The sequence below is a fragment of the Cervus canadensis genome, chromosome 25, assembly GCF_019320065.1.
Source record: "Cervus canadensis isolate Bull #8, Minnesota chromosome 25, ASM1932006v1, whole genome shotgun sequence".
Classification (NCBI taxonomy): domain Eukaryota; kingdom Metazoa; phylum Chordata; class Mammalia; order Artiodactyla; family Cervidae; genus Cervus; species Cervus canadensis.
The window spans coordinates 31,747,175-31,760,354 of NC_057410.1; the positions used below are offsets into that span (position 1 = coordinate 31,747,175).

The following is a 13,180-nucleotide window of genomic DNA, read 5'->3' on the forward strand; positions in this document are numbered from 1 at the left end:
TACATATGAGCAGCAAGAAATTTACCTATTTTTTTTTAAAAAGGCAAAACTCCAAGTTCCCACCTGACAAGCTATTGTTTGAACTGGAGTACATTATTTAACTTGGATGACAAGCTCAGGAGGTAGAGACCCCATCTTTCAGAAACTGCAGCTCTGAGCACACTGGGAGCTCTGGATATATAACAGCAGCAAGACATGCTGTGGAGGGACCTAGTTTAACTATTTATTTTTCCAATTCCAGATTTTTGGCAGCCTGTGTTTACCCCTTGCTTGATTTCTAAGGGGCAGCCACCTCCCAGGAGTGCCCCACAAAGATGGATAAGCAGCTCTCTGACTTTTCCTTCCCCTCATCCCAGCGCAAGTAGGAACACCTGATTGAGCCAAAAACGTGGATTCTGAGTGTGTTCAGGGTGCCTGCTGGGTTTGGAAGGGAACTAAGTCCTCCAGGACTCAATGGGTAGAGTGAGGCAGTCAAGAGAAATGTTTTGGCTCCCACACATCTACACAGCTGTCAGATGGCGGAGCTTGGACTTCCACTGTTATCACCTGCTGCGGGCCCCCGAGCTGTCTTGTCATTAACCCAGGAGACCAAGTATGCCTAAAGCTGGACAGTAAGTGCTGTGTCGGGGTACTTTCAAGTCTTTCAACAGAGAAGTCAAAGGTGAATATTTTTTGCCAAACTTGAACTCATAAGGATCTCATAAAGACAGATATTAAATATTAACTTATAATTGTATAGCCAGATGAAGTCATTTAGGGAGTATTATGCATTATTTACCTTTTAAAATAATTATAGCAGTAACTAAATGAAGACATTACCTGTGTGCCCCAGGACAGAAGTAGCCGGCAAGGAGGAGAAAGCAAATGACCATTCTAAGGGGCCTTACAAAAGACGTGTTTTTTAATTCTTTCTGGGTAATAGGGCTAATATTTGGTAAGATGGGTTCTGCCTGGGTGAGGGTGGGAGGGTTTTTCTACACACTTCTCAATAGACCTTAGCTCCAACGTCCGCTCTATGCTTACACAACAAATGTATCAACACAACACGTTTGTCCAAGTGAAGACTTCTCGCCTTGCTCTCTGACGCATTTTATACCAAAACAATGGCAACACCTGTAGCCGTTAATTTCTGCTCTTTGATTTCTGTCCAGTTATAAAGGAGGCGCTCAGCAGGCTCCCCTCTCAGGAGCCATATGTGGAGTTGATGTGCCAGCAGCCTTGGAAGGAAAAGAGCCTGGGAGAAGTGCACAATGGCTCCATAATCCCCATCAACTGGACCCTCTTGAACCGCAGCTTTCTTTCCCAGTCAAAGAAACGGCAGTTTCAAGAGTCAAGCTGTGGCTGCCTTGGGAACCCTGGGGGAGGTTGCGGGGGGGGGGGGCGGTGGTGGAAAACTCTGCCATTTGCCTGGGTGGGTGGTGCCCCTGAGCCCCGCCATCCAGTCAGGCAATCTGGAGCCCAGAAACTGCCTCTGGCACCCCCAACACTTTCTCTCGCCCTCCCCTCCAGGGTGAGGCTTTTTACCCACAAAGCCACCTCCGCCGGCCCAGCCTCTCCCCCGAGCCTAGACCACAGCGCACACCCTCAGCAGAGCCGCAGCCCCGCCCCCTTGCACCGGGTCGCGCTGAGGGTTCTGTTCCCCCAAGCCTGAGCCCCTGTTCCAGCCTAGCGCTGACCGCTGTTGAGCAGACCAACTCTCCAGACCACATCACACGGGTGACGGGGGGTGGGCACAAAGACTGGGGTGTGGCAAGTCCTTTAGGTTCCACGGCTTCTCAGCCCAGGGCACTGCGTTTGGTAAGCCTGGTGAAGACAAGGGTCAAAGGCACAGGCCAACCCGGACCACACACCGGGGGAAGCGATTAGGGGAGGGCAGGGGAGCTGCTTGAGGAGGCTCAGACCCAAACAAGTGCCCCTGTTTGGATAGGCAGGGATGGCAATGGGATGCAGTTACCGGAGTTTTGAGCTTAACTCCTACCCTCTCCACCTCCCCCCCTTTTTTTTTTCACACTCCCTCGGGGACCTCTGGCCGTGCAGTAGAGTAGCCCGAGGTACCAGGACGGCCGTCGGGCGGCCACAGGGCCGCGTAAATCCGAGACCTGGAAAACGTCAACCCTCTCTGCCTGCGGCTCTGCCTCGCCCGCAGCTCCGCCAGGGGAGCGCTGCCCTCCCCAGGAAGGGGCAGGACTTACGCAGTTGTTCTCGTTGTTATCGATCTCGAAGTCCCAGCGGCAGATCTTGGTGCGCGCCTGGATCTCACTCATCCTGAAGAGGCAGAGTGCGGTGGTGGTGGGCGAGCGCTTCTCCTGGTCCTCTCCGGTGGCTGCGCTGAACACGCCCGCCCAGACGTCCAGGGCCTCCACCAGGCTGGAGGAGAGCAGCAGGCGGCGGCCGTCTGGGTGGCCGTGGCCGCAGTGGAGGGCCGCCTGGCCCTGGAACAGGAGCATCTCGGAGCTCTTGGCGATGCGCGCCATGCTGGGCCAGCCGGTAGCGGCGCCTCTCGAGTAGTTGTAGGGGTAATAGGGGAAGTAGACGCTGCCGTTCCAGAGAAAGGCGTCCACAAAGTGCAGGCTACCCCCGCCGTCGCGCAGCTTGAGGCGTCCCGTCTCCTTCGTGGCCAGGCTGCGCTTCCCCGTGTCCTTGAGCGCGATGGCCGTTTCGCGGTCGGACGCCGCGGGGTTGCAGCGGCTCGCCGTCTCGGACTCGGGCAGCACATAGGTGGCGGCCACCGCCAGGTACCAGCTCTGGGTGTCGTTCGCGTAGTACACCACGCCGGCCGTCGAGCCCTGCGGGTGACAGGACACCACTTCGGTGCCGTTGCGGAGGGAGCTGCGGCTCAGATTGCCCAGGGGTCGCACCTCGCAGGCGCCCCGGTCGAAGGTCCAGCCGGTGAGCAGCAGCCCCTCGAGGCCGGCCGCCCCCTCGCGGTAGGGCAGCAGCAGCTTGCTGAAGCTGCTGCCCGGCCGGGGCCGCGCGGGGGGCGTCAGCGGGACGGGCTCCGAGCAGTTGCCCGCTTGGTCCCGGTATAGGCGCGAGAGCCTGTGCTCCAGGCTGTAGTCCAGCTGGTCTAGGCAGCTGCCGCTCGCCACGAACACGCCGTCCTCCCGGCTCACCGCGATGGCTCCGATAGCTTGCTCCGACCGCCACACGGGCTCGTCCGCGCCCCGGCCGGGCGCCGCGAGCGCCAGCAGATAGGCAAGCAGGGGCAGCAGCCCGGCGGGGCGCGGGGGGCGCGGCGGTGCCTTCCTCCGGGAGACCTCCATGGGGCTGTGGCGAGGGGGGGCCGCCCCCGGGCAGGGCGCGCGGCGGCGACAGCGGCTCAGGCGCGCGGCGAGTGAGACGCGGGCGGCGGCGGCTCCTGCGCGCGCTCGGGCTCCCGCGGCCGCCCCATCCCCGCGGCTCGCCGGGGAAGGAGAGCGGGGAGGGCGGCGCGCGGCGGGCTCGTTCCGGCAGCCTGTGCAGCGGCGGCGGCGGCGGCGGCGGCAAGCCCTGCGCGCTCCGGCGCCTCTTCCTCCGGGCCCTCCTTCTCCGGAGAGTTCCTCTGTGCAATGCTGGCGCTCGAGGGGAGGCGCGGAGGGGAAGGGAGGGGACGGGCGGAGGGGAGCGAGGCAGGCGGGGAGGGCTGGAGAGGTTGGGTGCGCTTGTGCGTTTCACTTTCCCATTGTGAAAGTGGGATGCAACTGGCCCCCTTCCTCATCCTCTTCCTCCTCCGCCCTCCGCCTCCTGGCCGCCCGCCCTCCTTCCACGCCCATCTCCCCTCCCCTCTTGATTCGGAGAGATAGGGAGGAGGGAGGTCTCGTAATTTGGGTTACTGTGTAGGTGGCCTCTTTCATCTATTCATAACAAAGCTGAGCCGCCTGCCGCCGCCGCCGCCACCATAGCCCCTTAGCTCGCCCGGGGCTCCCGGGGCGCGCTAACAGCGCACCAGGCTGGCTCCGGCGCCTGTCCGCCCGCGGGGCTGCTCCAACGCTCGGGTTTTGTTTACGAGAGCGGCGCGGAGAGATGCGCAAGGCTCGGGGAACTAGGACCCAGGCCGCCAAAGGGTTGCAGCTGAGGCCCGGGGCTCGGGCCACTGGGAGGCTGCGAGGGCGGCTGACAGGTGTGGAGCTGCGGGAGGGAGGCCCTGGGGAGGAGCGCGAGAGAGGGAAATACTGACAAGCCCCAGGCGCAAGGAACCAAGGCGCCCCTGTGACAGGCGATGGGTTTCCCCGGGTCAGAGGAGTGAGGTGGAGGAAAGGCAGGCGCCGAGATTCTGGTTCTGGACAATCCCTGGGGCCGGAGCTCCCATACTTGAAGAGGTTCTCTCATTTCCCTTGGCAACGGAGTCCCAGCTTTCAAACCTAGCACTTAGAAAGTTCTACTCATCATCTAACCTGAATGATCATGGCTAATATTTATTGAGGACGTACTGCGTGCCGGGTCCCGCTTGAAATTCGCTACGTGGATTAAAACTCATTTAATACCCATGACAACCCTATTAGTGACTGTTATCAGCCCCATCTCGTTAGGAGGGGTAGAGACTTTGCGGCACTTGCGGGGGAGGGGAGGGGGGTCCTACTGCTGGCAGACAGCAGAAGTGAGATTCGAATTCCCTTCTGGCTCCAGGGCCGCTTACACCGCCCCCTCTAGCCAAGTCCCACCTGTGGTCTTTACAGAACTACCTGGACAGCGTTCTCAGCAGGTGGGACAGAAAAGTTCCCCAAGTTAAACGTTCCCACCTACCTCCCCAGGCCAGCCTTCAGAGTCAAGTACCCTTATTTCCCTAGAGGCGCTCCCTCTGTCTCCTCCTTTCACACTTCTTTCCTTTGGACTCTCTTGAGGTCTCACCAACCCACCAAGGCGGCAAATACCAGCTGGGCCACCCCCCCAAACAACCAAGAACTTCTGGAGCCCAGTGACTATCTGAATCATTGCACACCTGTGTGTAGGTTCATGATTTCTCAGAAGGGAGCCTCAGATTCTGCACAGATACCTCCCCGCCCTGAGGCAGCTGGTAACACCAGCTGCACCTTACCTACCATCTGGCAGGTGATCTGGGGGGTGCAGCAGGGGGACCCCGAGAACCCTGTGCACCCCATGAGAGAGGATCTGTGACCCTTTCCAGGCTATTTCCAGACCAGAGGCCCCAGGGAGGGTAACTGGTCACAACCCCTTTCTTCCTTCCCCTCCCAGTTTCCCAGTCCTACATGAAATCGGTTTGGGGGTGGGGTGGGGTGCCTGGGCTTCGTCTAGATGCTGAGCCCTTCTGAAGGAGCAGCTGTTGCAGGTTTTAAACTTCTACCATAGTCCCCCAAGTTCTTCTCCCCGGTGCTGAGGGACGGGGCAGGAGGAGATTGATCTGGAAGTCTGAAGCAAAGGAGGATGAGGGGAAGCAAGAAGCATAAGAGGAACTGGGGTTTCCAATCTGGACGTGCAGTTAAAGGCTCACATCATCCCGGCAGTAGCTCTCATACTTTGAATTCACAAGTGGTCATCTTTCCATTTGTCCTTCCCTTGTTTGAAATTGGATAACATTATCTTTGCCTGCCAGGAGGCAGCACGTGCTTTCCCACAAGCTGTCAGGTCACTCTTTCTGCTGCGGTGACGGCAGTTGGGGTGCCGGTGAGGAGAGAAGAGGAGCAAGGAAAAGACCTCGAGCTATACCAGATCGAGGTGAATCAGGAGATCTTTAGGCGAGGCTAATCAGACGAGGTCTGCTCCAAAATAATCAGGCGTCGCTCCCTTCACTGTCTCCCCACCTGAAATGTTTTCAGAATTTTTGCACTGCCAGCAGTGGAAAAAGTGGTGTCTTGGAAGCATCTGCAGTAGCTCATGGAACCCTTCACAGCATGGGAGGGGATGTGTGTGCCCATATTTTGACAGCGTTCCCCATGAATGGTGAAGAAACACAATGATCTTCACTGCCTTCATGAGCCGGCTGTGGCAATGCTGTTAGGAGAAGCAACAGTTCAATTCCATTCTGGAGATAGTTTTACTTCACTGGTAACCAAGTAATTTCTCGAAGTCCCGTAGAGTTGGTACAATCAGGAGCAGACCATCTTGGGAGCTATTTGGATTAAACATACTCTGTGGTGCGGCATTTTGATCACTACTCAATTCATTGCTGCCTCGTGTTGAAAAGGAAACAACATCTTAAAAAACACTACCAGCAAGAAGCATAAGTGGCTTTGATGGCTACAGTCTCTTGCCATTCTACTGGGATCATAAGCCCCGCTCTTGAGAGCGGGCTTCTTTTCTCTCCCATTTAATTGTATGCAGGCTCCTATGGTGAAAGAAATCAGAATCTGTGCCTATTTTTTGGCCTGAAAAACGTAGAGGACTAGGAAGCATATGAATGTGTTCTTTGCTGATTCTATCCTGTTTGGTACAAACATGTTTGTCCCATTCCAATTTTCCTGTGTGCTAAAGCTCCACCTTCAGGACATAAGTTCACGTTTGAAAACGGTGGGAAACATGAACAACCAAAATAAATATTTAGGCATGTGGATTCTGAATGTTTTTGATCACTTTCTCTCAGACACCGCTTGGCCAAGGATGCGAATCCTACCGGTGACAAGGTTTCCCTCTCCCAGTGCTGGAGCCCAGCCCATCGGGTGTCACGTATTGCACATTCAGAACTCCTTGTAACACAACTGGCTGAAACCCAAAAAAAGGAAGATGGTGCAGATTTATCCTCCAGACAGAGACCTGCTACCACGGAAACAGGCAGTTCAGACCGATTCCGAGCAGTTTTTATTTGTAGCGTTGACTAGATGGGAAAGTCTTCATAATGAGAAAATATCAACTCCCCCAGGCACCAAAGGCAATCTGGGTTAACCAGACCATCACAATCAGACTCATTTCTGCTGGACAGGACTTTATAGATCCCGTGGCTTCCTGCCGAGGTTCAGGACATTAAGAACTGGTCGGCAGGCAATTGGTCACAGTCACAAGATGGCTATCATGGGTGCTTCGGTTTGCCTTCTGACTTAGGAAATTCTGACAGTGGTCTTCGGGAATGACTGGCCCGGCAGAGATGAAAAGCCACTAAGATTATTAGTTCCGGCAGCCAATGAGTTCTCTCTATACCTTATTTACATAGCTACAACCCCCTCGGTGGCATTTGGAAAGCACCACTCAGTGGGTTGAACAGTTCCAGTCATGTCCTTCTAGGACTTAAGACAGCTTTGCTCAAATCTATGTGGTCTTCCACATCAAGGCCCTTATCAGAGCCTCTAGCCCCCTTTGTGACTGACAGGAAAAAGAAATGAGCCAGGCTTCTTTCTAGTCTGCTGATGAGTAGACGGTTGAAAGCAGATAAGATGAAGAGCCATTTAATAAGTTTGAATTGATGCTGAGAGACGAGTTGAATGCAGTTCAATAAACATGGAAAGTCAGTCAAAGGCACAGTTAAGATGTGGTAAAAGAACATTCAATGTAAGGACCGATGCTGAAGCTCCAATACTTTGACCACCTGATGCAAAAAACAGACTCATTGGAAAAGACCCTGATGCTGGGAAAGATTGAGGGTAGGAGAAGAAGGGGGCGACAGAGGGTGAGAGGGCTGGATGGCATCACCGACTCAGTGGACATGAATTTGAGCAGAGTCTGGGAAATAGTGAAGGACAGGGAAACCTGGTGTGCTGCAGTTCATGGGGTCATAAAGAATTGGACAGGACTTAGTGACTGAGCAACAATAGAACGTGGTGCCTTGTCTTCCTTGCCCACCCAGCATGGCCCCAGACAATTGCTGAGCATCTTATACTTTGATGATGATGCCCATGCCTTTGGTTAAAGTGTTGGAGGCTCAGTGGTGTTCCTTCAGTAGGCAGAATTTGGTTTGCTACCCACATTACAATTGTTTTTTTGGACATCACATTGTCCTCATGGTCATTCACCAGCAGAGATACAATTGTAGAGGGGAGAGTGGATTGAATGTGCAAGGTAACAATTCTTTACTCCAGGTCCAATGACTTCCTTTAAGCTAAAAGGGGGCCTTCACTCAGCTTTAGGGATGGATGAGTTATTGCCCTATGGAAGGGATGTCAAATGTCAGATGTTTTTAAGGGACTGTGGTGTCTAGGACATCACCCTGCCCCCCTAGTACCCTCCCTTCTCATGTAATACACTCAGTGTCATGAAGTTTCTCTTGAGCCCTTTCTGCAAAACGTTCACCAAAACCATAGTGGTTAAGAGCATGAGACCATTATCAGCTGAAAGCAAAATACGGTAAATCATCAACCATCACAGTGTTTTTCCAGACCAACTGGAGTTCATCCGGCACAAAGCGCAGAGTCATCCATTAATTACTCCTCTGGATCTGGGGGACCTCGGTAACTTGTGAGCAGTCTCTTGGTCACCAACTTTTGTCTGATTTTAGACAAGACTTGGGTCTGTCCCTGCTCATGTTTTCCTTGCTGCTGTTTTGAAATATGGAGCCAAAAGGGCATCATGGGCTAGACACAAAATGCCGATCCCTCTTTAATACAATGTCTTGCCCTGTGTCTCTGTTCTGCCGTCACAGCTCTGAGGCTCCCTGTTAGTGTAATTGTAGGGCCTGAATCCTTTGATAACTGGCAGCTTGGCGTAAACCCAATTAAAGAGAAGAGCTGCCAGAAACCAGGCCCTCATATTAATAACTCAAATTCTTGAAGCGAATAGCAGAAGATAAGATAAACACGCAGATAACGTCACAGTCAGTCATACTTCCTTTTCCTTGAGATTCTGACAGAGAGATGCTCTGAGCTGACGATGATGTTGCTGGATTGGGCAGTGAGCGGTCTGCTGCTTGCCACCAAGTTGGCACACCTTCTTATTTGTAGGCCTTGCCACTCCCTAGAAAATATGTCCACCAAGGTGGACGAGAAGCAACTGGTATCAGCTCTGAACTTGGGTTGTTGACAACAGGAAGCTCAACATGTGGTCCCCATGGTGAGGGCAGCCTCACTCGTCACCCATGGCGGGGAAGGCATTGGATGTACAGACAGCATCATGCAGAGTCCCAAGGGCAAATCCAATGGAAGGCCGAGCATTTACCTCGCCATTCTGCCCCTTCTCTAATCCTATTTGTTTTTCCTTCCCCATTTGTGCTGGGTAGTTTCCACTGATCTCTACAGAACACATTCCCACTCTTCTCCATCCTGCTGTCCACCCGCAAGTTTGACGTTTTTGGACATTCTCCTCGCTTTTTGGTTTCCAGTTAGGTCCAGCCAATCTGAGCCCCCCATCAGGGGACCCAGGGGTGATGTCCAGATATTTATTCTTCCAGTGATCTGTGCACTGGCCTTGTCCCTCTCAAAGGCCACAGCAGCTATGGTCCCAGCCTTCTCTGGGTTATCACCGGCCCTCCCCTTACTCTTCAGGTCTGTAGGAACCAACGTCTCCCTCTGCTGCTGGCCCTGGCTGGTCTCCCTTCATCTCGTCCACACCTCTGCCATGGCCCCTTCACTAACAGACCCATTTGCCCGTGTCACTTCTTTTCTGTCAGAACCATAACTGATGTACCAGCCCCCCTCCAAGCATGGGTAGAGAAGGGAACGAGAAAGCTACTTAAACCTGTATCTTCTGTCTGTCCACTGATGGGGAGCATGAGACACTGCTAGGCACCGAGGAACTCCTAGTCTCTCTCTCCAAATGTTTGGGTCCCCCCAGTCTGGATTTTGGAAAATCTCCATTTCTTTCTCCCCTTTGCAACAGGCTTTCCTACACTAGTTCAACCTGGTGATAGAGACAAATGGAAACCTGACTAAGATTATATATTTTTTCCAGCTAAATCATAAAACTAAAAGCTTTGCCTTAAAAGTAAACTGAGAACCACTGGGAGCTAAGGGTTCAAAAGGTGGTGGGGGGCAGGGGTGGTTCTGATATCTAAAACACTGCGGAACGTTTGAAGTCTATTTTCAAACAAGACACAAAACTGAACATACTGCTTTTTCCTTTTTAGACATTTTTCCTTAAGTCTGAACTTCAGCAGTCCCTTCAATACAGTCTAGAAATTCCGTTTTTATTCATGATTCCCCAAAACAGGCTTATGAAGAGACTGCTATCCTCTCTTGTCTCCAGACTTCACCCCACCCCACCCCCACTAATATTTAAAGATAAATCAGGTATTCTAGGTTCCTTCGTGGCTCAAGGACTGGTGACACACACAGTGTTCCATGGAGTAGAAATAGAAACCATCTTGAGTTCTAAAGCCAGGAGTTTTTTAGAGGGAACTTTATTTTTACTCTGCTGTGACTTCTGCGCTTTCATCATCTGAACCAGCCAATTTGAAACCAGACTCCCCTCCTTTGTTGGACATTCTTAATGGTGATTAAATATTTACGCTGTCAGAGGCCTTTTTTCCCCCATCATGAAAGCTGCAATTTGGAACATTCAGGAGCTTTAATTGTGAGGAGAGGCGCGCTGACATTCCTCGTCAAAATGCTCAAAGATGCTTTTCTCAGTCGCTTTGATTGGAGGGTGGGGAGGGGTGGGGGTGCTGGTGACCGGATAGGTGTGTGATCCCAGCAAACTAGATTTCTTGCTTAATGAGGACTGGAGACAGAGCTGTTTGAAGCCACTTAGCAGAACTGGGCTGAATCAAAGCCCCCTTGTGGCTGTACGACCACTGGCAGCCCACCCCCTGGGACCCAGAGCTCATGGACCTGGGTTCTCGAATGCCTAACTGTGCAGCAGGTGAGGTTTGCAATCCAGGCGCTCAGAATCCCTCTTATGTGCCCTCTTTCTCGCTTGGTGGTATTACCTCCAGCCACCCCAGCCCCTTGGGAAGCCCAGCATAATGATTAAGTGCTTGGGTTGTAGAGTGCATCACCATGAAGGGGGAGCCCTGCACCAAGGCATCTGGCCAAGGTGGGGCAAGAGGAACTGAAATCCAGCCCACCTTCTGCTCACCCTCAAGGAAGAGATGCTTTTTCTCTTTACAAAGACTTTACAAGGCTAGTGGTAGCCTTAGTCAGGCCTAAGTTCCAAATCTAGTGCCATCACCCCAAAACTAGGTAGCCTTGGGTTCTCTGAGCCTCAGCATCCTCACTGTAGCTGGGAAATAGTAGCATCTAACCTTATGGGAATTTTCAAGCATACTAAATGGCATCATCACCACCACCACCATCATCATCACTACCATTACCAGTACCAGCGCTCTAATGCTTTGCTAACCCATTACTAGTCTGCTAGGGCTGCCATAACAAAGTGCCACTGACTGGGTGGCTTAGACAACAGAAATCTATTTATTTCCCTATAGTTCTGGAGCCTAAAAGTCTGAGATCAAGGCGTGGCAGAGTTGGTTTCTTCTGAGGCCTCTCTCCTTGTAGATGTCCATCTCTTCCTTGTGTCTCCACCTAGTCTTCTCTATCTGTTTCCTTTTTCCTTATAAGGATGCCAGTCCACCCTGAAGCCCTACTTTTAAATTTTTAAGGACTCCCATATCCAAATACAGTCATATTTTGAGATACTGGGGGGTCAGGATTTCAACAGATGAATTTTAGGGTTTGTTGGGACACCATTCAGCCCACGATACTCATTTTAAATCTCATCCTTAGAGGAGAATTTTAACTAGTGTTTCCTGGGCATATGCCCAGTACTGAGCACTCTTACTTGAGTTTGACCAGCACTTAAGACTTAGGTCATCCTCTGGCTCTAACCATCATTATTGTCAAAAACAACTAGTATTTACTAAGGAACTTCCTTCTACAGGGCTTTGTGCTAAGAGCTAGTGATATACTTGGTACTGTCATCCATTTTTAGCAACGGGATATTCTTTAAACAAGGCAGACCTTCCTGTGCCTCCATCCCCTTGCATATACTGTACTTCTCATCTAAAACATCCTTTCCCTGGGACTTCCTTGATGGTCCAGTGGCTAAGACTCCACACTCCTGATGCAGGGGACCCAGGTTCAAGCCCTGGTCAAGGAACTAGATCCCACATGCTGCGACTAAGACCTAGCACAGCCAAAGAAATAAATACATATTTAAAAGGAAAAATAAAATATCCTTTCTCTCTTCTCTGCCTTGCAAACTCCTATGCGTCCTTCAAGACCCAATTTAAAAGCCACTTTCTCCTGGAAGTCTTTCTTGAAAGTATATTAGAAGCTCTCTACTAGACTATGAACTTTAAAAATTATTTTAAATTAAAATAGAAATCAAGTTCTGATTCATCTTCATGCCCCTGGGAATGGGCACAGGGTCTGGTGTACCATAAATGTTCATTCACTTATTCTAATATAGGAATGAATATCTCTTCCTCGCCAGACTCCCTTCTAGCAGTGTACTTAAAGTTGCCTATTGAATGTGTTTAACTGATTTCTCCATTTGGTTGTGAATCCCCTGTTCTGAACTTGAACAACACTTTATCTGCCAGTCTATGAAAGCATTTGAATCTTGCAGTCTGCATTATTCATTGTACATTAGTTGTGTATATAGTTCTTCTGTTCAATTGTGGATTACTTGAGGTCAAGGATGGTGTCTTATTCAGTTTATCACCATGCTACTGCTGCTAAGTCACTTCAGTCGTGTCCGACTCTTCGAGACCCCATAGACGGCAGCCCACCAGGCTCCGCCGTCCCTGGGATTCTCCAGGCAAGAACACTGGAGTGGGTTGCCATTTCCTTCTCCAATGCATGAAAGTGAAGAGTGAAAGTGAAGTCGCTCAGTCGTGTCTGACTCTTCGCAACCCCATGGACTGTAGCCTACCAGGCTCCTCTGTCCATGGGATTTTCCAGGCAAGAGTACTGGAGTGCGGTGCCATTGCCTTCTCCGCTTTATCACCATAAGTCCCTTTATTCCCTCACACCTTTTTTTCATTTACTTGCTCATTCCTCTAACAAACACTTTCTGAGGACCTACCATGTGCTGAGCATGTGTTGAGAGTTGGGGCAGTGAGCTAGATTGATGGTTTCCTCCCTGTGCAGCTTCTTAAGCCTTGCCCAGACTCAGTGGTCAACAAACATTGGCTGAACTGCGTTCTAAACACTGCAGATGCTAGAGACAGGGCGTCATTCTTTGGGGTACCCACAGCCCTAGTTACAGTGACAACCTAGCATATGTACAATGCATATTTACCAATTTGTGAATTCATTATCTCTGTAAAGACAGAGAACAGAACTGAGAAGAGCAATAGCCAACCACAAAAATATATACTATTGACAATATGGAGAAGCACCCTCTGAATTCAAGTCTGAGTACTGCATTCAGATTGTTAATT

At 51.5% G+C, this 13,180-nt stretch overlaps 1 protein-coding gene and 1 non-coding gene across 2 annotated transcripts in view; one reads left to right on the forward strand and one right to left on the reverse strand.

Moving 5' to 3' along the window:
- Positions 1-3,397, reverse strand: part of PLXNC1 (plexin C1) — a 152,188-nt gene extending 148,791 nt beyond the window's left edge. Inside the window, exon 1 of the mRNA XM_043447429.1 lies at positions 2,193-3,397. Coding sequence (XP_043303364.1) covers positions 2,193-3,263 — 1,071 coding nt within the window. The 5' untranslated portion in view covers positions 3,264-3,397. The remainder of the gene's footprint in view (positions 1-2,192) is intronic.
- Positions 3,398-11,819: 8,422 nt separating this feature from the next.
- On the forward strand, positions 11,820-11,892 carry TRNAR-CCU. Its single transcript has one exon. It is a non-coding gene; the product is annotated as a tRNA-Arg (tRNA).
- The last annotated feature ends 1,288 nt before the right edge of the window (positions 11,893-13,180 follow it).